We start from the raw sequence: 22,807 nt of genomic DNA on the forward strand, positions 1-22,807 counted from the left end.
AAAAAAAAAATGAAAATTATAGCTTAGTTGTTTATTTTATTTTTCTTGTAGAGTTTGTAATTGACCCCCACTATTCCTTAGGATTGCTTCGTTTCGTCTTTGCATTATGCTCCTGGTTTTCATCAAACTCTTCTAGCTTTAAATGTGAATAATTGTGAACTTCTCTCCGTTTTGTGTATCTTCCATACCCCTTCTTTGTTAGCCCTTAACCTCTAGCCCCGTTATAAGCTCAATAAAGACCTACTTGATCTTTGCATGCATTTTTAGGTCTGTATTAGAGGAGTGTGAAAGGCAAGCTTTTGGGATGTTCTTCTCAATACCAAATTCTGCATAAACCTAACTGAGTAGGTGCACACACTGGGTTTGTCACTAACTAATAATTTTGGTGCTTGAATGTTGGCTTGGGAATGGATCTTGTTGGCTTTGTAGTATGACCGGAGGTACAAGAGAGAGTATGAAAATTTATGCCAGACTTGTGATTTATTTTCTTATTTTGCTTGAGGACAAGCAAGATCTTAAGTGTGGGGGAATTTGATACACTCTCATTTGTACCTATTTTACTTGTGTTTTTATTTAGGTTTTATAATTAATTGTGTATTAAAATGTTATCTCCAATGCTTTTTCCTTGTTATTTTATTTAAAGTGGTATAATGCTTGGTTTGAGTGTCTTTGGTGTGTTTAGTGCTGCATTATAACCACTTGGGAGCAAAAAGGCAATGCAAAGGAATCAAAAGTGTTGAGAAGTCAAAATGGGACCGAAAGTACTGTTCACCGCAGATTCTCGACGCGTCGAGAATATCTCTCGACGCGTCGAGACCTTCCAGAGAGCAATAAAAATTTCACCATTTTATTCTCGACGCGTCGAGAATCCTGCCCAGGACACTATTCATCCCAGAACAAAATTCCAGATTTGTCCCTGTTTTGGATCCCACTATTTAAGGCTTCATTTCTCCCCAAACCCTACCTGTTGCCTGCTGGTTTTTGTCAGAAAAAGGGGAAAGAGAACAAGGAAAAGAAGCTTCATCATCTCCAAAAGCCAAAGAAGAAATCATCACAACTTTTGGAAAGGAGATCAAAGAAAAGAGCTTGGAGGCATCATTTGGGAGAATATCTTCCTTTCTCTTTTCTATTTTGAACTTTATTGAATAATTGTTGGATCTATTTTAGCCATGTTAGGCTAAACTTCCTTTTGGGATTTTTGGGTATAAAAGTGTTTATGAACCTATGTGCCTAGTTCTTATTTTGTTTTAATGAAATATCTATTTGGGTTTATTGCTTGTGTTGCAATTGTGATTTATGTTATTGATACTTGTAATTAGATGCATATGATTGCTTGTACCCTTGCTAGATTTGTCTATGAATCAAAGAGCACCCACAATTGCACTTGACTATTGTACCTCGAGAGAGGACAATTTGGTTAAGGGATATATTTTGAATAGCTCACGAGAGTGAGTATTCCAATTACCGTATCTTGGTTTGAGTTACGAGAGTAACCTTTCCCTTTTAGATGGCAATTTTCCACACTTGTTTAACCCAAATAATTATTTCACTTTAGATTGGCACTAGGTGATTAAACACTTTAACTCCCAAAAATCCCGCTTTTACCTCTTTGAATACAAAAACCCGTTTGCCTTATTTTAATTATCTTGTTTGCATATCTATAGATAATCATCCATTGTGAACGTAGGAATAGCTTCTTGCGAATATAATTAGTAACTAGTGCTTGATACCCCACTTCCTTGTGGTTCGATAACCCCGGAATACTCCGGGTATTTGTATGTGGTTTTATGCTACGACCAGTACTGGTGCCAATTTTGGAGTCCATAAACCTGTCACTCTAACCATTTTCAAGCAGTACCTACCCTAAAAAAAAAAAAAAAAAAAAAAACTTTTTATTGTAAAAAATATGTGTTATTATTATTTTGCTAAATATGATACTCCGTATTTGTTGAATTTTTTATTTCAAATTTTTATTAATTTGTGTTTATTTATGTTATTATATTTTAATATGTATAAAATATAAATAGGGTGCAGGCATACAAAAATATAAACAATATTAAGAAAACATCCGGGTTCAAAACAATAATTCTCCAGTATTGTTCAATATCTATTGTGTTTTTCAGTTTGTGCAATAATATAATGTCAACTAGAAGGCTTCAAAGCAACAATTTCCATGTTAAAATAGTATATTGGAGATTTGGAGGTCACCCATATAACAACCCATGTGTCGCCAAGTATGAATGGCTGATGAAGGGGTATAACAAATTAACAACTCATGTGTCGCCAAGCATGAATGGTGGATAAGGAGTGAAAAAATGCAAATAAATCTATTCATTGTTCTGTATTCTGAATATTATTGAGTATTACATTTTTCTATTATATTGCAAAAATTGATAATGTTGTTTACATATATGCAGTTCATCACTAATGGTTAATTGTTATAAATATATCATTATGTGAACATTATTATGTAACGTTAGTATTTATGTCTCCATTTATGTATTCCGTTATGATTATAATTATTATGTACTATAGTTAGATGATTATGAATGAAAAGTTCCTTGGCACTTTCTGTTTACATTGTTTTTCTTCTTTATTTACTTTACTAGTTTTTTCAACGCGCTTTGCGCGAAGACTTGTGCCCAATATTTAAACCCAATTAGTAAATCATTTTGAAATAGATATAATGCATTTTTTTAGTTGTCGAAGTTTCATAGATATTCGAGTAAAACTTTTGTTGTGTATGTATTTGAAATTAATACAAGAAATTCAAATTCATTGTGATGAATATATTCCCCTGTAATTTTAAGGGTACTCAACGTTGTATTACAATATTTTTGTCTTTGAAAATGAATAAAATTTGTTTAAATATAGTCTTCTTTTTTTTTTTCTTTTTACTTTTTTTTTTGAGAAAAAATATAGTCTTCTTCTAATTAGAGATATATCCCTTATAAATTCATATTCATATATGGATATACATAATACTTGATTTCAACTATCTCAATTCAACAACTTCCACAGATTGATATTCAAAAATCTTGTCTCAATACAACTACAAATGCATTATGTTGCTGCTCATTTATAATATTAATATTTTTAAATAATAGTGTGTGTCACAAAATAATATATATATATATATATATATATATTGATAGGGAATATACCCGGGTATACGACGCTAAGTACTTTATACGAGTACGGGTATGAGCCTATAAAAAGGCCCGAACCCTCCAAGTTGGAGGACTTTTTGACTTTTTCCCCTTCTCACTCTCTCTCTAGAAGACCCAATAAGCTATTCTCTACTGACTCTCTCTACACTATGGAAAAACAATGAATAAATGGCTTCTTTGGGCTCAATTCTTACATCTATTTGACATTACTACTTAGATTGCTATACACTTGAATATATGCAGGATTTAATCCATATCAAATGACGCCGTGGGGAGCAGAACGAGAAAACCGTGTTCCTCAACCATCAAAGCTAAGAAAGCACACTGGGATGATCTGATCTTCGTGAGAAATGATATGCTCTCCTCTTTATGCATGCTTCATTTTTTCTCTCACAGAGATGAGATGTACCGCCATAAGAACGAATTAGTTCAACCAAAAGCACGATCATCATTCAATTGCTTCCTTGGCCAGATCTTCAACTGCATGTCCTCCAATTGTGATTAGGAAGTCTATTTTTGCAGAGCTTTCATTTTTGAATATCTGATTTACGAGTATATATATGCTTTTTCGGTTCAACAAGTTCAAGCTCATTGACTCCCCCTCAAAGGACCCACTGCATGTTCACCGGCACTGGCCCAAGAAGAAGGAAGCTTGCCATCATCATCTTCTTCGTCTTGCACCCTTCACTGTAAGAGAAAAGAGAATAATAAAAAATGTATAGCTGACGATTTCAGAGGAGGTAAACCATTTCTTCATCAGCATCTCCCAGCAAATCTTCAATTTCAGCCATGCATCACCGGAATTTGTCACTTCTATCAAGAGACTGCTGATGCCGGAAGGAGACCATCACTGCCTATTGGGCATGAGCAGAGTCGTCGCCGGTTAGTCAAGCAGAGGTAACTGACAGTTGTGACGAAGAAATGTAAGCCCATCGCTATTTGTTTCTTGAGAATGTAAAAAAGAGGAGTTTGGTGCCAAAGCTTCTCTTTTACTGGTGGGTGTGGCGGTGACATGCGAAAATTAAGATACTGGAAGGAGAGAGAAACACAAGAAAATGAAACCGAAAGTGAAAAGGAAAATCGCATTGAAGAGGGGTTTTCCCGGTCATGAGCTCGCAATGGTTGCCAGCTACCGAAAATGGTTCGTCAGGAGCTCCTGTCAGCAGAGTTCCGAGCTCTAGTGTGTGCGTGCATGGTCTGGTTGTCGTCATTCCGGCCCGATTGTGAAAACGGAGAGTATCAACCAAAGGTTATGCTGTTGTAGAACCATCACTCCCGAGCATGCTCAATCGAACTAACTTAATTTGTGGTCGGGTGCATGGGCTCCCTACTCTGTTCCAGTGTTCCTTGAACAAATGCTTTGACGCCGTAGACGATCGGCATGAGTGCCAACCTTGAGTCGCTGAGCCCGGTTTTGATCGAAACGGCATAATACATTAAATCAGGGGCCACCATGCATGATCATAGGTTTTCCGACCATGTTCATGTTAAAGATCACAATCTTGCAAACAGCCAGGGCCTGGACGAGGATTAACTTCGGCACCCGATCATATCAACCCTGTTAATCATATCAACCCGATCGTATACTCACACCGGTGGTGGTAACCTAGCTTAGGCTCTTACTCGGTGATCGCCCATGTCTGCCAGCAGGTGATCATTTTCCTAGCCTTCTCTGAGCAGAGCATGCAATTTCGTATCCGGTTGGTTTTCTCAACTCCGATCGTATCGACCACGAGTGAAGTGTTGAATCATGGCACCCATCGTATACTCTGACCTGAGCTTAATTCTGATCGCGATTGAGGAAGCAGTGTCCGAGCATGCCTCCTGACGCACTGGTTCGAGACTCAATGCCCAGCAACGAGAAAATTTCAGCATCATCACCGAGCTCTAAGAAGCTGTTCCCCGGCCTAAGCTTCATACGGCTGAGCGCATTAAGCTATCAGAGTACTCCCAGGCATGTCCCGAGCATGACTTGCGATGCCGACCTCCCATGCGCTTGCAAATGATGAGTCGGGGTGTGAAGTAGCCGATTGTTGATGGGCCCTTCAGTGTAATTAGAGCAGATGATTGATTGGCAGCAGGACAACACTTTCTGGCATGCAAGTCGTGAGTGATCAGGAAGCATTACCGAGCTCCAAGCACCCTGTTCGAACATCTGAACGTGTGGTTGATCGATTCCCGACCTTCCGAGCTGATGAGGCTGATCGGAGTTCCGAGTTAGTCTCCCGATCATATGCTTTTCAAAGCAGAGGCTCGGCATAGAGGAGAGTACGATCGATTATTCATCTTGAGTTTTTTCCACTCTTGGTCCTATGACTTTAGTGTTTCCGTCAATTTAGGTACACGACTTTCATTTTGCCACTTTTAGTCCTTAACTTTAATTTTTTTGCCACTTTTAGTCCTTGACTTTGATTTTTTTTCCACTTTTAGTCCTTTCGGTCACCCGAGCGACAACTTTTAATCGAAATCAACAAATTCTTGTGCCATTAATGGTAAATAATGTTTAATGTATTTAGAGAGTTATCAATAGACAATTTTACACTTAATGGCACAATATTTTATTGATTCCGATTAAAAGTTGTTGCTTAAAAAGCGAAGCAGATCGAACAAGCAAATAACGTTTCTTTTTCCTATTTTTTATCTGATTTTAATTATAAATATATTTAGAACTTTATCAAAATACACTTTTACCCTTAATGGCACAACAATTTGTTGATTTCGGTTAAAAGTTGTCGCTCGGATGGCCGAAAGGACTAAAAGTGGATAAAAAATCAAAGTCAAGGACTAAAAGTGACAAAAAAATTAAAGTCAAGACTAAAAGTGGCAAAATGAAAGCCGTGTACCTAAATTGACGAAAACACTAAAGTCATAGGACCAAAAGTAGAAAAAACTCTATTCATCTTGGTTAACTGTCTCCGCGCAGAGGGTAACCCGGCTAGTTATTTCCTCGGGTAGTTGACTCTTCACCCCGTGCGTAATCAGAGAGACCGAGTTAATGGATTCTACGTGCTACTTCCCAAGCTTGCGGTATATGTGCTCACCGATCAGATGTGGTCGAACAGCCATCTAGGTCACACATGCAACGACGTCTCGCGGGAAATAACGGACGATGAAAGAGCAGCGGGCTTGCATGCAATCTAGGTCATTTGTCCGAGCTTTGCCAAGCTTTCTCAGAGTTTCCCGGGCGATGGGCAATCCCGACCACGCCGACCTTGAAGTCCGATGCTTCAATCTTGTCATCAATTTCACATCATGGTGGAGTTTTAGCCTGGAGGCTCCCTACTGGCATCGGGACTCCGGCTGAACCGATCATGATAAAAGTAACCTAGAGATTCTCCAACCAGTCATACTCCCCGAGCTTCCGGTCATCACTCGGCTCGGTGGTTGTTTAAGGTTACCGCCAACGTCGATTCAGCCTCCCGAGCGCGACGACCACGAGCTCCAATATCTTATATCGTCGGACCTCCAACTCTCCCCACCGTTCAATAACGCCTCCTGATCACGCGAAACTTGTAGCTCGGTTGGTGCGATCCGATCCTATGTCAAGTCCGAGCCCCCGAGCTAGTAGCTTGAACCCAACTTCGGGCGCCATCTCAGCAAAACAGAGAAGTAGACACTCTTCTTGTCCGAGCTAATGACTGATGAGAGATGCGTTTTTTAAAGTAGAGATGGCATGGGCGTGCCTGGGATCCAGGGGTAACCACTGCGTGCTCTTCGATCACAGTACTTTCCCTGCGAAGAGCTACTTGATCTGATTCGGGAATCAAACTCCCTTGTAAATTGGAAATTAATGCATGTACTAAAGATCCTTGTGGTGACATGTACGTACTCCTAGTTAAATGCATGACCTCCCGGAAGCTTGACCAAGGCCGGCCGAGCAGATGGCGAATACAATCTGATGTAGCCGAGCAACTTCGCTAGAGTCGCCACTGGTCTTCTCTCTAATCAAAAGTTCAGATCGGAGTGGATAGTGTGTACGAGGAAACTTATCGCAAGTGCACGTGGATTCCCCGAGCTGTCTCATATGAAAATTGGGCTGAGCAAAGCTTTGAAGAAATCAATAATCCAAACATACAGTGATGTGTGCCGTTCTCTCCGAGCTTGGTCGTCAATTGCGCTGAGATCCACTATTTTATTGGTTCTTCCCTTGAGCTTCAGAATCACCGCCAGGGAGCGTGGACTCTGGATCGTAAGATTTTCTACGCGGCAAAGTATGGTTTGAGGTCAAACGACGAGCTGTTGATGCTTGATAATGGTCGGCCGTCTTCCATACGCAGGCCGTAGTTTGCTCTTAATTAGGAGTTTCAAATTTGTAAAATTATGTTACAACTGTAATTTTAATTTACTACTTGTATTATTCCTAGCTTAAGTATTAGGAATTATATATTGTAATAGCAAGTTTAAATGTAATAAGTCCGGTTAGGTCGGTCCATCCACCACCGGCATTGTAACCCCGAGGTCAGATCTCGGTACAATTAATTACGACGGCGTTTGGAAAAAACGCAACGGGAGCAAGGTGCCCGTTTATGGTCCATGGACCGATTTTTTTGGGAGTAATGTGCCCACTACGGGAGCAAGGTGCCCGTTTATGGTCCTCGGACCGATTTTTGTGGGAGTAAGGTGCCCACTACGGGAGCAAGGTGCTCGTTTATGGTCCTCGGACCGATTTTTGTGGGACTAAGGTGCCCGTTTATGGTCCTCGGACCGATTTTTGTGGGAGTAAGGTGCTCACTACAAGAGCAAGGTGCCCGTTTATGGTCCTCGGACCGATTTTTGTGGAAGTAAGGTGCCCACTACGGGAGCAAGGTGCCCGTTTATGGTCCTCGGACCGATTTTTGTGGGAGCAAGGTGCCTACTACGGGAGTAAGGTGCCCGCTCGGTCCTCGAACCGATCTATTACGACGGCGGTCGGAAAAAACGCTACGACCGAAAAGTCGGAAAAAACTACACTCTTTGCACCAACGAGGAAGAATTACCCTCGTTTGCTTTTCTTTGTAAATTGTACATGCGTGCTAAGTCCGGTTAGGTCAGCACTACCACCACCGGGCCGATTAGGTTGGCATCGACACGATAAGCCCGAGACAGTATCTCGGAATAAGCCCTACGTAATAGGCAGTTCAGCCCGCCAGGTCGGCATTTCGCCCCGGGCAAATCCAATATCCTGATTGGTGAAACCCGATCCCTAGATTGGTAAATTCGACCTTTCAGTCGTGTAGCAAACCTGATCCTTAAGATCGTTAGAGTTCATGCAACCCTTATAGTCCAAAAAACTATGCTTAAGGTTGCGCTCTTTTTTCCTTAGCTAAGATTTTTTCCCACCGGGTTTTTTCTTAGTCTGAGGTTTTTAACGAGGCAATCGGCGTACGTTGAGGACTATACAGTCAGTGTTCCCAACTCGAACTCTTCTTCGTTGGCGCTCAAAGTTGTGCTCTTTTTTCCTTGGCTAGGATTTTTTCCCACTGGGTTTTTTCTTAGCCCAACGTTTTTAACAAGGCAACTAGCGTGAGTCGCGGACCGTCAGACCAGTCTTCCAGCCCGACCCCTTCCTTGATGACTCGACGTCCAGGCTCGGACTGGGGGGCCTACTTGATAGGGAATATACCCCGGGTATACGACCCTAAGTACTTTATACGTATGTCGGTATACGAGTACGGGTATGAGCCTATAAAAAGGCCCGAACCCTCCAAGTTGGAGGACTTTTTGGCTTTTTCCCCTTCTCACTTTCTCTCTAAAAGACCCAATAAGCTATTCTCTCCTGACTCTCTCTACACTATGGAAAAACAATGAATAAATGGCTTCTTTGGGCTCAATTCTTACATCTATTTGACATTACTACGTAGATTGCTATACACTTGAATGTATGGAGGATTTAATCCATATCATATATATATATATATATATATATATATATATATATATATTATTGAAGTAAGAATTATAGAAATGATAAATTATTAAATATAACTATGGTAATATTTAATTAAAATATAAATGAATTCAAACTTACCATTGAAGAATGTAAGGAAAAATATTGTGTATGCATGTGCATGGTAATTATAATGTGAAAAGATAACAGAAGTTATAACGGTAGGGATATTTCTGTCCAAAAAATTATGTAGTATTATAACGGTAGGGATATTTCTGTCCAAAAAATTATGTAGTACAATAACGGTAGGGATATTTCTGTCCAAAAAATTATGTAGTACAATTTTTATAGCATAAGGTACAACAAAAATTAACGGAAAAAACGGACATAAACCAGGGGTATAACCTGGATTGAGACTTATTATGTTTTTAGATTAGATATGATGTTCATTATAATAACAATCATGTTTCTCCGGAGATGGCTACAAGCTAAAGGCTATAATTACAACACGTTATCAGCACAATAATCTTCGTTGAACGGTATGTTTATTTCCTAATTAACATTCCTAATTGTTTAAATTGCCAACAATTGAATATCTATACTATGAGATTCTGTTTATGTGGAATATGTTTATGACCTATATTTTTATATGCGAATTCATATGAGTATATTCCGTATGATATATGATTTTCGAAGCATTAACAAATATATATATATATATATATATTCACTCACAAATAAATATTATGTTTTTTTTCTGTATATACATATATTTTTCAGAATAAACAAAATAACATCATTCTCAATGTATTATTTTTCTTCGAAAAACATCATTTAGAATCTACATATGATATTGTAGACACCGAAAATTTGAGCTCAAAAAAATGGACCAATTAAATTGCAATCATTATTACATGGACCATGGTGGACCAAAAATAAAATGTACATTATTTTTATACTGAAGGTACATTATTTTTGTACTGTAGGTACATTATTTTAGGGTACATTATTTTTGTACTGAAGGTACATTATTTGATAGTATCAAATAATGTACCTACAATACAAAAATAATGTACCTTCAATACAAAAATAATGTACTTTTTATTTTTGGTCCACACAGCTGTGTAGACCATGGTCCATGCAATAATTAATTGAAGACTTAAGAGCTTTTGAAGGGATTTTGAATTAATTTAAATGAGTTATTGGACCAGTTTAATTAATTGGGTCATGATAATTAAATTAATTTAATTAGTTCATTTAAATTGATGTTGGGCTATTGAATTAATTAATGGTCCAAGCCCAATTCATATTTAAATTTAATTATAATTATAACAATTATAATTTAAATATAATTTTATTATATTTGAATATAATAATTATAATTTAATTTGAATTTGAATTAGATGATAAGATATTAAGATCTTGAACCTAGACTTAATGTTGGCGAGGTTCATTCCTTTAGATAATTAGTTAATTTAATTTAATAAATAAATTAGGGAGTTTGTTGAGGGAAGTTAGTTACACTCTCCACTATAAATAGAACCCCCATTTCACATTTGAAACACACCTTGAAGATTGAAGACTTACGAGCTTTTGAAGGCATTTTTGAAGCAATTAGAGACTTGAAGTATTTTGAGGATCTTGAAGCTTGATGGTTCCTGTTGAAGATCACGCCCTTGAATCCCGGAAGGCCACTTCACTTGAATCCCGGAAACGCCACTTGAATCCAGGAAAAGCTACACCATTTGAATATCGGAAGCTACGTCAATTGAATCCCGGAGGCTACGCAATTTGAAACCCGCTCTGTGTGTATATTCACCATGTTTTCCTCTTGTATGGTGCAACATGATTATCAGTTTAGTAGTCACAAACTGATTCCATGTTGAACTCAAACACTCCCAAATCACCTATAAATAAAGCCATAACACATCACTTTTCTCATCAGGGTTGAACAAGAAGATTCATCACCTAATCGAAGCAGCAGATTAAGGATAACTGATTTGCAGTATTTATGTAGAGACTTGAAGTATTTAATTGTTATTATTGTACAATTTATTTTCTTTATATGAGTTCATATGCATATTATATCAATTAGCATAATCTATAGTTTTGATTATGTAGATTATAAATTATTCTTTAGATGTGGACCCTCGTTTTTAGCTAGCCTTAGTATATATAGATTTTTATTTTTTTTTTGAAAAATCTAGATCTTGGCTGCTATTACTAAGTGTGAATTCACCAAGCTTGGTTTCACTGAGTGCAATTCATTAGAAGTCCATGAGCAATGACACCTTGAAAGTTAAAAGCTTTATTTTTTTTCCCACGCTACTACCTAAACCATGACCTGAAAAATGAATACCATTCTGATAATGCCCAATGATTATTTTTAAATAAGAACTTCAAAGTATATTAATGCAAGATTATATATGAGATGAACTTCAAAGTATATTAATGCAAGATTATATATGAGATGTTCATGCATATGTAATTAAATGTTGAATTTGTTTATTTAAATTGGTAATTCAAAGTATATGAATGCAAGATAATATATGAGAAGTTGATTATAATAAATTAAAGAAATTCATATATATATATATATATATATATATATATATATATATATATATATATATATATATATATATATATATATATATATATATATATTGTAGCTTCTTATTTAGAGTAGGGTACTTATTTTTCAATAATATACTCTAACATATTTGTAGTATATGTTTAACAATTATGCCAACTCTGATTGGGATGGGTTGCAACCTAAGATCTTTCTTATATAAATTAATGAGTAGGGTCATAACCAGGGGGTCATAATCAGGTGTGCCCGCACCTTAACGTGAGGTCAATGCGGCCGCACGACTATGTATACATATATACACCACTCAATGTTAGAAAATGCACCACACAAATATGCATATTAGGTACGCATCACCAAAAAACACACCACTAGGTATGCAAATATACACAACATTAGCAAATGCACCATTAGGGGCAGGGGAGTTATGGTGCATTATTTTGGATATGTAGTGTGTTTTGTGTATTTTCATTGTAGTGCATTTTCTAACATTGAATAGTGCATACCGCACCGACCGCACGGGAAATCGTGGCTACATTTGAACAAATTTCTTAATGGGTAAGTTAAAAGTTAACGGAATATTTCGTTACTAAAGTTTATACTAACGGAATGTGGGGTTATTTAAAGGAAGAAAATAATATGATAGAGGGTAAAGAAGGAAAATCATAAAAAATTACTAAAATAAAAATAATATTAACCATTCGTTTAAATAAATAATTACCACCAATTTTTTTTTCTTCCTGTTAGAGTCCTAATTTTATTGGCTATTATTAATATTGAAAGTTTGAAGATTGTAGATTATTAAGACGGTAGAAATAGAGTGAGGAACTTAATTATGCCAAATTTGATTGGGATGATATTTGAACCTAAGACCTTTCTTATTGAAATTAATCGGTAAGTTAATCATTAAGAAAAAATGAAAATCTAAACAATTTGAACCATCCATTTAATTTAATAATTTGACCATCAATTTTTTTCTTTTCATTATAAGCTTAACTTTTTTTTACTTGATCTTATTAGTGTGTGTGTGTATATATATATATATATATATATATATATATATTTTTTTTTTTTTTCTTCTCTCTTTAAGTATTCTCTCCCTCGTCTTAATTTCTGTTACTGGATTACCTTGGAATCTAGGATTGTTTAAGACGTACTGACAACTTCCTACTGCAGGTCAACTTATGGGATTTATCCAACAACAACAGACCTTCATTTATTGCATCTAAAAACCAAAAGTTGTATGTAATTTTAATGTTGTAAAATTTTCATATGTAAATGTTTCTCTTCTCTAAACAGCTAGAACTTTTAACTGAGGTAGAATGAAGACTTTAATGCATGATCTACATTGATTGTCAGGCTCAATAAGACAATTAGGTATTAGCTAGGCCTAAGTGCCTAACAATCTTAGTCAAATTTGGACCACTTAACTAATACCTTATAATAAATATAATATAGAAAAAAAAATTCAATCTTAAAAAAAAAAAAAAAAAATTCACAGTGCCCTGTCTAATTGGTCATTTTTATATGTAATGAAGAAAATATTGAGAAATTAATTAAGAAGTGTACATTCTTATATATCACAAAAGTAAAATATCACTTGGACTCTCAAGTTCTACTCTATACTTTTACTCTCTCACACAAAAGTTTGATGTTGACACTTTCCTTAGGACCCACAGGATGAAAATAATCTATCATATCTTGTCACGTCAAGGAGTAGAAGTGAGGGAGTATGAAATGGGAGTCCATGTAATATAACTCATCACAAAAATGCTACTGGAAAAGACCTTTGAATGCAACTCAAATCGTTTTAAAAGAAAAATCAGATTCCTCTGACTTAAGCTATGTTTGGCAAACCTAGCTGAAAAGGTAGCTGAAAGCTGAAAAGTAGCTGAAAACTGAAAAGCTATAAGCTCGAAGCTGAAATCTGAAGAGCTGTTAAACTAGCTGTTATGCTTAAAAGTGTTTGGTAAAATTAGTTTTTTGATAAGCTGATAAATGTTAAAAGACTAAAAAGGGCATCTTCATACAGTTTGAATAATTTTAAATTTAAATAGGTTTGTTTATATATTAAAATATAAAATAGTGAAATCAATATATTTTAATAAAATATAAAGTAAGAACATATATTTGAAAGCATATAAAGTAAAATAAAATGTTTATAATTCATAAGATTAGTTCATACAAAAATTAATATTCAAACACAAATGTCAAATTGAAATTACAACCAAACATATTGAAGAGAAAAAGTCAAAAAGGTTTAGCCAAAAAGGTTTTAATTGGAAAGGGTAAAGAATGTCATTTCTTTAAAATAATAAGGTTAAAAATGGAAAAAAAGTTAGGAAGCTACTAGTTTATTTTGAAACGCTACTTTAAGTAACGTTCAAAAATAAGCTCTTATTTTAAGCTACTAGCTTATTTTAGGAACATCACAAACAGAGCTTATAGCTTATTAGTAGCTTAAAATAAGCTATAAGCTCCTAAATAAGCTCTGCCAAACAGAGCCTTAGATTTCAATTATTGGTGGGACAAGAGGCTCCTTACTATTGGCATTTACTCCCACAGCCTTATCAATTCCCACATGATGAAAAATATTATATATACTCTCAACTTTTATTCCATGCTTTCAAATATTTGATATAAACAATTTTTCTTGTAGTCACATGATGAAAATGTCATACCCCTACATTTCACGTCAAAAAATAGAATAGAGTGAGTAGAATTTTAGAATCATTATTGCTTAAGTACATATATAGCTCTTGATCAATCATAGACTAAGCTATTAATGTAAGTTATAAAAGTAAAAGTTACAACTAATTTGTATTTATTCAAGTTAAAGATATTAAAATATTAATTAATGTAAAAAAAAAAAAATTTATATTGAGAAAAAGATATTGAATGTAAATCAAGACATTTGATTGGCCGCAACACATAACATTAAAACATTAAAATATAAATTAACCGCACCTCTAATTAAAATATGATTTAATTGGGACAACTTCAATAAGATTACAAAGTTACAAGTTCAACTCTCATGAGTGTAGCCTATTGACATTCTTAATTTGAACTTTATCAGCTATAAACAATCTAAGCTGATTTACTTCCTTGTACTCTTTTGCCGTCTAAGATCACAAAGCGAGTTTCCTTTGGACTTAAAAAAAAAAAAAAAAAAAAAAAGACTTAATTGAAGTCTAATGTTACTTAATTATCACTATTTTCATTTTTGGAATTAATTCCAACAGGACAAGAAGTGGGATTAGTTGAAGAGATTTGCTTATTCTTGTAGTTTTCATACTTTCCGGCCAAAGAATCAAACAGAATTCCGGCAGCATAACCGGCGGCCAAGTCGATGGTGTAGTGACCCCTTGTGCTTAGCAGCCTCACAATTTGCAACAAGTTGAGTACATGAAATGTGAATGCCAACTTTGATCTCTTCACCCGTTGCATATCTTGGGAAGCAATAACCGACGCAGCAACATGGCCGGAAAAGAACAAGAAAAACGACGTGTTCCCTACCGGAAAATCAACGCCAGATCCCAAGAATTCCTAAGATCGCAATATATATATACCAAATTAAACACATCAGTTTCGATCTGAACAACATTATATTTTAACAGCAAGCAGAGCAAAAAAAAAGAGAGAAAAAAAAGAAAAAAAAATAGAGAAATTAAGAACATTCCATAATTAACCTCGGGCAAAGGTAGTTGAGTAAGGTATCCAAGAATTCCACGACAAGTGAACATGAACAATGCTGAGATTGTAGCTCTTGGACGACCCTCAATCAACCACGCCCATAATATGTACCATGATTGCATTGCCACAAACACCTGGGTCATAATATTACACAATTTCATTGCATGAATAATAGGGTGTAATTTTTTTTTTAAAGAATACATACATTTCATTTAAAATTATTTGAATATAGTTTAACAGTTTGTTGCTCCAAAAAATTAAAACTGTACTATTATACAAATGCTTTTTAACAGTTAGGGATGTATTTACAAAAAAAAAAAATAATAGAAATTAAAAATGTTAGCAATAAACCATTGAGTGACTAAAAATGTATTTTACCCTGCCCTATTCACTTTACAGAGTGTAAACAAGGAATGATAAAAAGGTAGTGCAGAGAATTGAAGATATAGATGTATGGGAAGGGAGTACCGTATTGAGGGCAGCAAGAAGATTGTTAATGTCGGGGCGAGAAGCAAGCAAGCGATTCAGAGGAACGGTGACGACGAAACCGAAATCCAACGGCGGAGAACCGGGCGGGGTCATGCGGAGAGTATACTCGACGTGCATGAAGAAGAAGAGCAAGACGGAGAAGACACACGGTATGGGGTGGCGCCTCACCACACCAAATACATCCCCCACCCTCCACTTTAAGAAAAACGGGCTTCTCACACCGACGGCTCCATGTTTTCCCAACTCCGAGGTTAAGGTTGCCCTCTTCTTCTTCTCCACCGCCCTTTCGCCGACGTGTTTGACGGCGTTGACGTCTAATCTGTTAGAATGCCTGTTGATGAGGATGGACGGAGGAGAGCGGAGACTGGAGGCGTCAACGTCCATCTTCGCCGTTAAGTTTAACGGAAATAATGGATATATAGTCGCATGATAAGAAGAAAAATGATTTGCGGATGAATTTATAAGTGTGTTTTGAAGTGACGGAGTTTCCAATGTTGGAGGGAGAGACGAGTTTTACTATAACAGATTAACAGTGATCATATAAGGCCATGCATGTACATTAGTTTTAGTAATATAATCCAAAATCAAATTTGACATGTTTATATGTATCATTTGGTTAATAGAAGAGGGATAGAATAAGATTCTACCCTCTGATGTATATATATAGGATAAAATAAAATAACAATGTCCTTAGGGAATAAATAAGAATCAATCTCATTCTTACATTTGAAAAAATTGGACGGATCAGATCAAATTTATTTAAATGAAAATGCAGTGACATTTTCATAATTATCACAACTTTACTATGTAAAATTGAACGCTAAAATCTGCAATTCTTATACTTTTTCAAGTTTGCACATTTAGTATTAACGTTTTGCATATTTGATATTAAAATATTGCACTTACAAAAATGCAAAAGTGCATTGCACTTGAGATTTCTATTTAGAGTTTATGATTGAGTTTTTGATTTTATTTGGTTTAGATGTTCACTTTTTACGGTTTAAGATCTAGTATTTACAATTTAGATTTAAAATTTAATTTTTTCGTTAATTTTATAAAATTTACCCGCAGATTTGCATATTTAATTGTTAAATATTTACATATTTAAGAGTTAAATACAATGAGATGTGTGATAATTTGAACGAAACACTATATACCTGCCTATATTTCTTGTCTTTGTTATTATTTCATTTTTATAATAAGCTTAATTATATAATTAATGTTAGATTAGTAGTTTTGACACAATGATCTGGACGGCAGGAATGTGTTCATCATATCCCCCAAATTAAAGGCACGAAGAACCATATGAAAAACATGCCCTAAATTTTGAACACTTATCGTGAAAGGAAGACCACTTGCGACCCAACCGATAGGGTTGATAAAGTCTTTGTAAAAGTGGCCATTTAACTCCCTTCTGATAAAGACTTCCACTCTCATCTGATTTTGTGTAGAATATTTAATATAGAGTTAGAAATGTATATTTTTTCTTAAAATAGTGTATATAATATATTATATCATACAATTAAATAATCAATAAATGTTTATTATAATTGATAGGCAAAAAAAAAGGGGGGAAAGAAATATAATATTATTATTATATATAAAAAGTAGTGAAATTTTCACTTGATCTACCAGCTAGTTTGGTAACCATAAGTATAAAAATTGTAATTCTCTCATATTTGTACAAATTTGTTCATTTATGGAGTAACACTTTTTGCCTTCGAGAAATTCAATAATGAAATTGTAATTTCATTGTTTGTGCAAATATGTTCATCTCTTTGGTCTAGATAGTGTATATTTCTATAAGTATGTGAAAATTGTAATTCTCTCATATTTGTGCAAATATGTTCATTTATGGAGTAGCACTGTTTGCGTTCGAGAAATCCAATAATGAAATGTACTTCATTGCTTTTTTACATTATTTTGCCTTTGTGCCTAACTTTGCAGTGAGGACCCCCATAGTTTAATTTGTATTACAAATCAGGTTTTTATTTATTTATTTTGGTGACTAGGGTAACTACTAAACACTACTCAAGAGTGTCTACTAGATAAACTTTAATTATATATATATATGCAATATAATAACACACAAATAACATATGAAAAGTTAATCGCACTAGGAAGACATTGTGCATCATGCTTCACTCATTCACCACTCCTTTCATGATTATATTTATTTATTTTGCACTTATTTTTTAGTGATATTTCATGTTAGTGTTAATTTGTGTTAGTTGTTTTTGTAAAATACGATAATGACATGCAATTTCGAATGAATATAAGCATGCTAAATTCAATCATAACATTAATTCTATGGTGTTTGATAACATTTTTTTTCGAACTATCCATTTTTTTCATCTATGTATTATATATATGATGGTTGGTAATTATACTTGTCTTTTAATAAATAAATAATATATACAACAGTATTTAAATAAACTATCGCATTTTCTAATTTTGAAATTGAATATCATAATATTTGATTAAAGTACACATAAATAAACCCAAATTATTAGTTATTTCTGAGGTTCCTTGAGCCCATATTTATTTCCTATACTATAAGATTATTTTTTCTTTTTTTACCTCCAGATATTAGTTTATTTAATTTTATTTAGTTTTTTAACAACATTGACTCCATGGCCCAATGGATAAGGCGCTGGTCTACGAAACCAGAGATTCTGGGTTCGATCCCCAGTGGAGTCGGTTTATTTTTTGACGCTGATTTATCCGATGCATCAGCGTTGGTTCCCGCCGTCCGTAGTGAGTAGTCAATTTTAAAGCCCACATCCGTTTCATTAAGTGTGGTCCACTGGTCCGTGTGGAAACCCAATACAAATATCTACCAATTTTTATTCTAAAAAAAATTAATAAAATGTAAATTAAATGCAGAAATTATTTAAAACTTAAATTCCATAATTAACACATTGAAAATATTCGAATATTTTTTTTGAAATAGAAAATATTCTAATATAATTACTAAAATAATTAGCTTTCGAATGCAAATGTATGTGCACAAAATCTCTTTGCTCCTTACTTTGTGAGAAATTCTAGATAGTGTATATTCAAGTAGTTTACATGAGAATATATAATAATTCACAATGTTAATTTTATAACTAAAGGAGTTAACTAGTAACCAACATAACCGAACAGACTCAAAACATAGTGCTTAAAGAAATCTTTAAAAAAATGAACATTGTTATTGCTGGTAGTGAAAAGATTGTGAACCTTTTACAAGTCATTTTCAATGTATTTATACAGCTCAAACTACTAATTAAGGCACTCGAACTAAATAAGCAAAGTAGATCCCTTAAATCTTGGCACTAATTACAATTTGATCTTCAAAAATATAAGAAAAGCAATATTCTAAATTATAGGAAAAATTTATGATCTCCTAAAACTAGTCTCGGATCTCAATATTCTTTAATTGAGATAGTGTGTCATCCTCTTGAATAGTACTAGTAATTAGCTTAAGTTGAACCTAACTACTTAGGTTGAGGTTGAATACTTGACGGTCCATATTTAACACATCTTATATTCCCCAACTTTCTTATTGTTCATGAAGTCGATGACCCAAGAAGGTATGTAGTAAAAGATAACCATTCACTGATCGCTTCACCCATTTAACTATAAAAGAGTGCTTTGCGCCGACATATCTTTCAGGGAATTAATACAAATAATTTTCAATGTTATAATTAATTGCAATTAAAACTATGTTATTGAAATTGGTTGCATTGAACTTATACATTGAGCTTTCTTTCTTTCTTGTAGATTTACAAATAACTTTTGATTTTACCATTTACTTATTAATTTTGCTTACAACATTTCAATTCTAATGATTTATTATTATTATTATTATTATTATTATTATTATTAATTTTTTATAGTGTTAGTTTATATAAATCTTTTAGCTCAAATTTTGTGGTGGTTAAAAACAAATTTAATATTTTTTTCTTTTGTTTCATTCTTTGAGTTTCAACAAAACGAAGTAATTTATTATTCAACTACATATAATTATATATTTGATAGTGTAATTGTTGAGTGTTGGATACAATTGAGGATGGTTTCAATTATTTAAAATATTATACAAATACCATACTTTGTTAGAATAAAATATGATAAATAGATATAAAATTCTAAACAAATTAACAATATAATTACCAATTGTACGTGAAACTATTGTAATTTTTTATTTACTATGATAATGTAATTATACAATTACTTTTTAACATTGGACATTTATTTAGTTGCACAACACATTTCGTTTAACTAGTTTATAGATAAAGGTTGATGCAATTAATTGACCAGGTGGTCCAAATAGAAATAAGGATAAAATGGTTAAGACTATGAAATTAAATGACGAAGACACAAATAGCTTGTAGTGAGATTCTTTGGATTGATGTTTGTGTTTCACAAGTTGTGTAATGAATAGAACATGATGGACTTTGATATAGTACAAAGTTTGTAGCAATAGAACATGATCTTTTGTAAAATTAGTGCACCTAAAGAGCTTGATTCTCTTGAACATGACAAGACTAATTATATTAGCCAAAGCCCGTAACAAAGTTCTAGAGACAAGACAAGCTTTGAGACCAAGTCAAGGCCCACTAGATCGAGCTAGGAGGCAGACTTCGGGGCTCCTAGTGACTACTCGTCTGAGGCCAGCCCCGAAGGTCCCTTGAACTTGGTTTGCGCTTTACTTTTCAGTTCTCCATGTGTTACCCGTTCGATCCTTCGTAGTTTACTCTTTGTATCCCGCTGAAATTCCACACACACGCTTTGAGCGGTTTTTTTAGACCAATCTTGATATATCCCTTAAAGGTAAATAATTGCACGTTGGTAGTCGTATTCAGCAACGCAACATGGAGGGCCACACTCTATGGCGACGCTCATCTTCAATGCACAAAAAAGTCATGGACAGATAGATAGATTAAGAAATTAAGGCTCCATACCTCTGAAAGCTTCTCCAACACAAAATATCTCAAGTTTTACATAAAGAAATGAACAACGGAGCAGCTATAGACGACGGATTCGTATACAAACAAGAGGTCCATCTTACTGTCCTCAAAACTTCTGTCTTCTTCGCCGGTGATGGATTCGCCGCCTACACCTCCGACGGCCAGCTCCTCCTCCGAGCCGACTCCTACGGCCCCGACAAACGCCACCAGGGCGAACTCGTTCTCATGGACGCCGCCGGCAAATGCCTCCTCACCCTCCGCCGAAAGGTTTTGCAATAATAATCTCTCACTCACTCAAACTTGACTCCAAAAGTTTAGGAGAAAATTGCGCACTATGTGTTTGCAGAAATGCGTGACTTAAATATTAATTAATCCCAATTCCCAACAACACTCAATAAATAATGTTAAATCTGATTTGTATAACATTTTATTTTATTTGGAGCAGTGGCCGAGTCTTCACCAGAGGTGGGAAGGGTTTTCGGGCGAGAGAACGGAGGGCCAGAAGCCGATCTTCAGCGTGCGGTGGTCGTCGATAATCGGACGGTCGAGCGTGACGGTGGAGGTGTACGACGATCCGGGGGAGGAGTACAAGATCGAAGGGTGCTTCGCGCAGCGGAACTGCACGATCTTCAACGCCGCGGCCGGCGAGGAACCGGTGGCGGAGATTCGACGGAAAGTGGATCCCTCCGCCAATGTGGTGCTGGGGAGAGAGGTGTTCTCGCTGTCGTTGAAGCCGGGGTTTGATGGGGCCTTCGCCATGGGGCTCGTCCTCGTTCTGGACCAGATCCACGCCGATGATCATTACTTTTTCGCCAATAAAGGAGATGATAGTCGAGTCGGTGCGGAGCCCATTTCTGATGATTAGTTATATATTTTACTTCAAATATGGAAGAATTTTTTTCTTTTCTAGGCTGTAAAACTATATTATCCATTTATCAATTAGCATGTCAAGACTCAAGATAAATTTTGTCCTCAGATATTGTGTGGGGGTGTAAACGAGTCGAGTCGAGCTTGAATTTGGGTTGATTTGAACTCGAACTTAATAACAATGGGTGTGCTCGTGCTCAAGCTCGAAAAATGATGCTCGAGCTCAGCGTCGAGCAGGTTGAACAGCTCATTTGACTTGATTGTTCGAGCTGGAGTTGAATTCAGCTCGAATTCAGACTTTAAGTATATATATATATATATATATTTAGGGTTTACAAGCGGCTCGATGAGTCATGAGTCTAAAATATTTGAACTCGAGCTCGGCTCAGTTACATAACGAGTTGAGCTTTGACCGAACGGTTTGAGAGTTGTTCGCAAGTGACTCGGTTCATTTGCAGTCCTAATGTTGCGTAATGTAACTCTTATATATGTGTGAAATGAGTGATGATTTTATAAATTTTGTCAAGGATGTTTGGTATAATATAGCTCTTTAAATGTGTGTGAAATGAAGAACAAGTTTATAAATTTCGTTTGTCAGTTGTTGACGTTTTAGAGTTGTGTGTTTGGATGACAGGGTGAAAAGTCAGAGGAAAGAAAACACAAATTAGATATTTTTTATATGGTTGACTTGTTTGGTTAGAATAGGTCGGCAATTTATATCATGGACAAAACTCTACGTAGCATTATGAGCTTTGAATCGAAACAATGAGTTACATAATTCATATTCGTAAAGAATTTTATAACAGAAGATATAAAAAATCATAACACAAGACACACACACATGTTATATATTTACTTATTTTTCATATCAGATTTATACACATAATTTGTGTTAATAGGTACAAAATTTCATAACATAAGACATAATTACTAATTGAGAAAATTGTAATTTATGTCCTCACAAATATGTCAATTATCAATGTCACTATTAAATTATTAGTGGTATAAATATTGTCTTCAATTTTCAAAACGTGATATATATTGGCATATTGCCAGTCCCATAATGCAATTGCGGTTACATATTATATTTCACAATTTTAGAAGAGTAAAAAAGTAATTTGAAGTTCATTTACTTTTTTTCTATTTTCCCTTTCCCCTTTCTATACCACCACTACGTACC

General features: G+C 35.0%; 2 protein-coding genes and 1 non-coding gene across 3 annotated transcripts; 2 read left to right on the plus strand and 1 right to left on the minus strand.

The window, feature by feature from the left end:
• Nucleotides 1-14,672: 14,672 nt before the first annotated feature.
• On the minus strand, nucleotides 14,673-16,192 carry LOC116033303 (phosphatidylcholine:diacylglycerol cholinephosphotransferase 1-like). The gene is made up of 3 exons (XM_031276056.1): nucleotides 15,788-16,192; nucleotides 15,316-15,453; nucleotides 14,673-15,172 (listed from the first exon to the last, which is right to left on the minus strand). Exons 1-3 carry the CDS (start codon nucleotides 16,190-16,192, stop codon nucleotides 14,828-14,830), a joined length of 888 nt encoding a protein of 295 aa, XP_031131916.1. The 3' UTR covers nucleotides 14,673-14,827.
• Nucleotides 16,193-18,435: 2,243 nt separating this feature from the next.
• TRNAR-ACG lies at nucleotides 18,436-18,508 on the plus strand. Its single transcript has one exon. It is a non-coding gene; the product is annotated as a tRNA-Arg (tRNA).
• Nucleotides 18,509-20,625: 2,117 nt separating this feature from the next.
• LOC116031914 (protein LURP-one-related 5-like) lies at nucleotides 20,626-22,144 on the plus strand. Its single transcript, XM_031274266.1, has 2 exons — nucleotides 20,626-21,027; nucleotides 21,206-22,144. The coding sequence occupies exons 1-2, from the start codon at nucleotides 20,803-20,805 to the stop codon at nucleotides 21,623-21,625; spliced, it is 645 nt and encodes a 214-aa protein (XP_031130126.1). The 5' UTR covers nucleotides 20,626-20,802; the 3' UTR covers nucleotides 21,626-22,144.
• The last annotated feature ends 663 nt before the right edge of the window (nucleotides 22,145-22,807 follow it).

The sequence above is a fragment of the Ipomoea triloba genome, chromosome 10 (assembly GCF_003576645.1).
Source record: "Ipomoea triloba cultivar NCNSP0323 chromosome 10, ASM357664v1".
Lineage (NCBI taxonomy): Eukaryota > Viridiplantae > Streptophyta > Magnoliopsida > Solanales > Convolvulaceae > Ipomoea > Ipomoea triloba.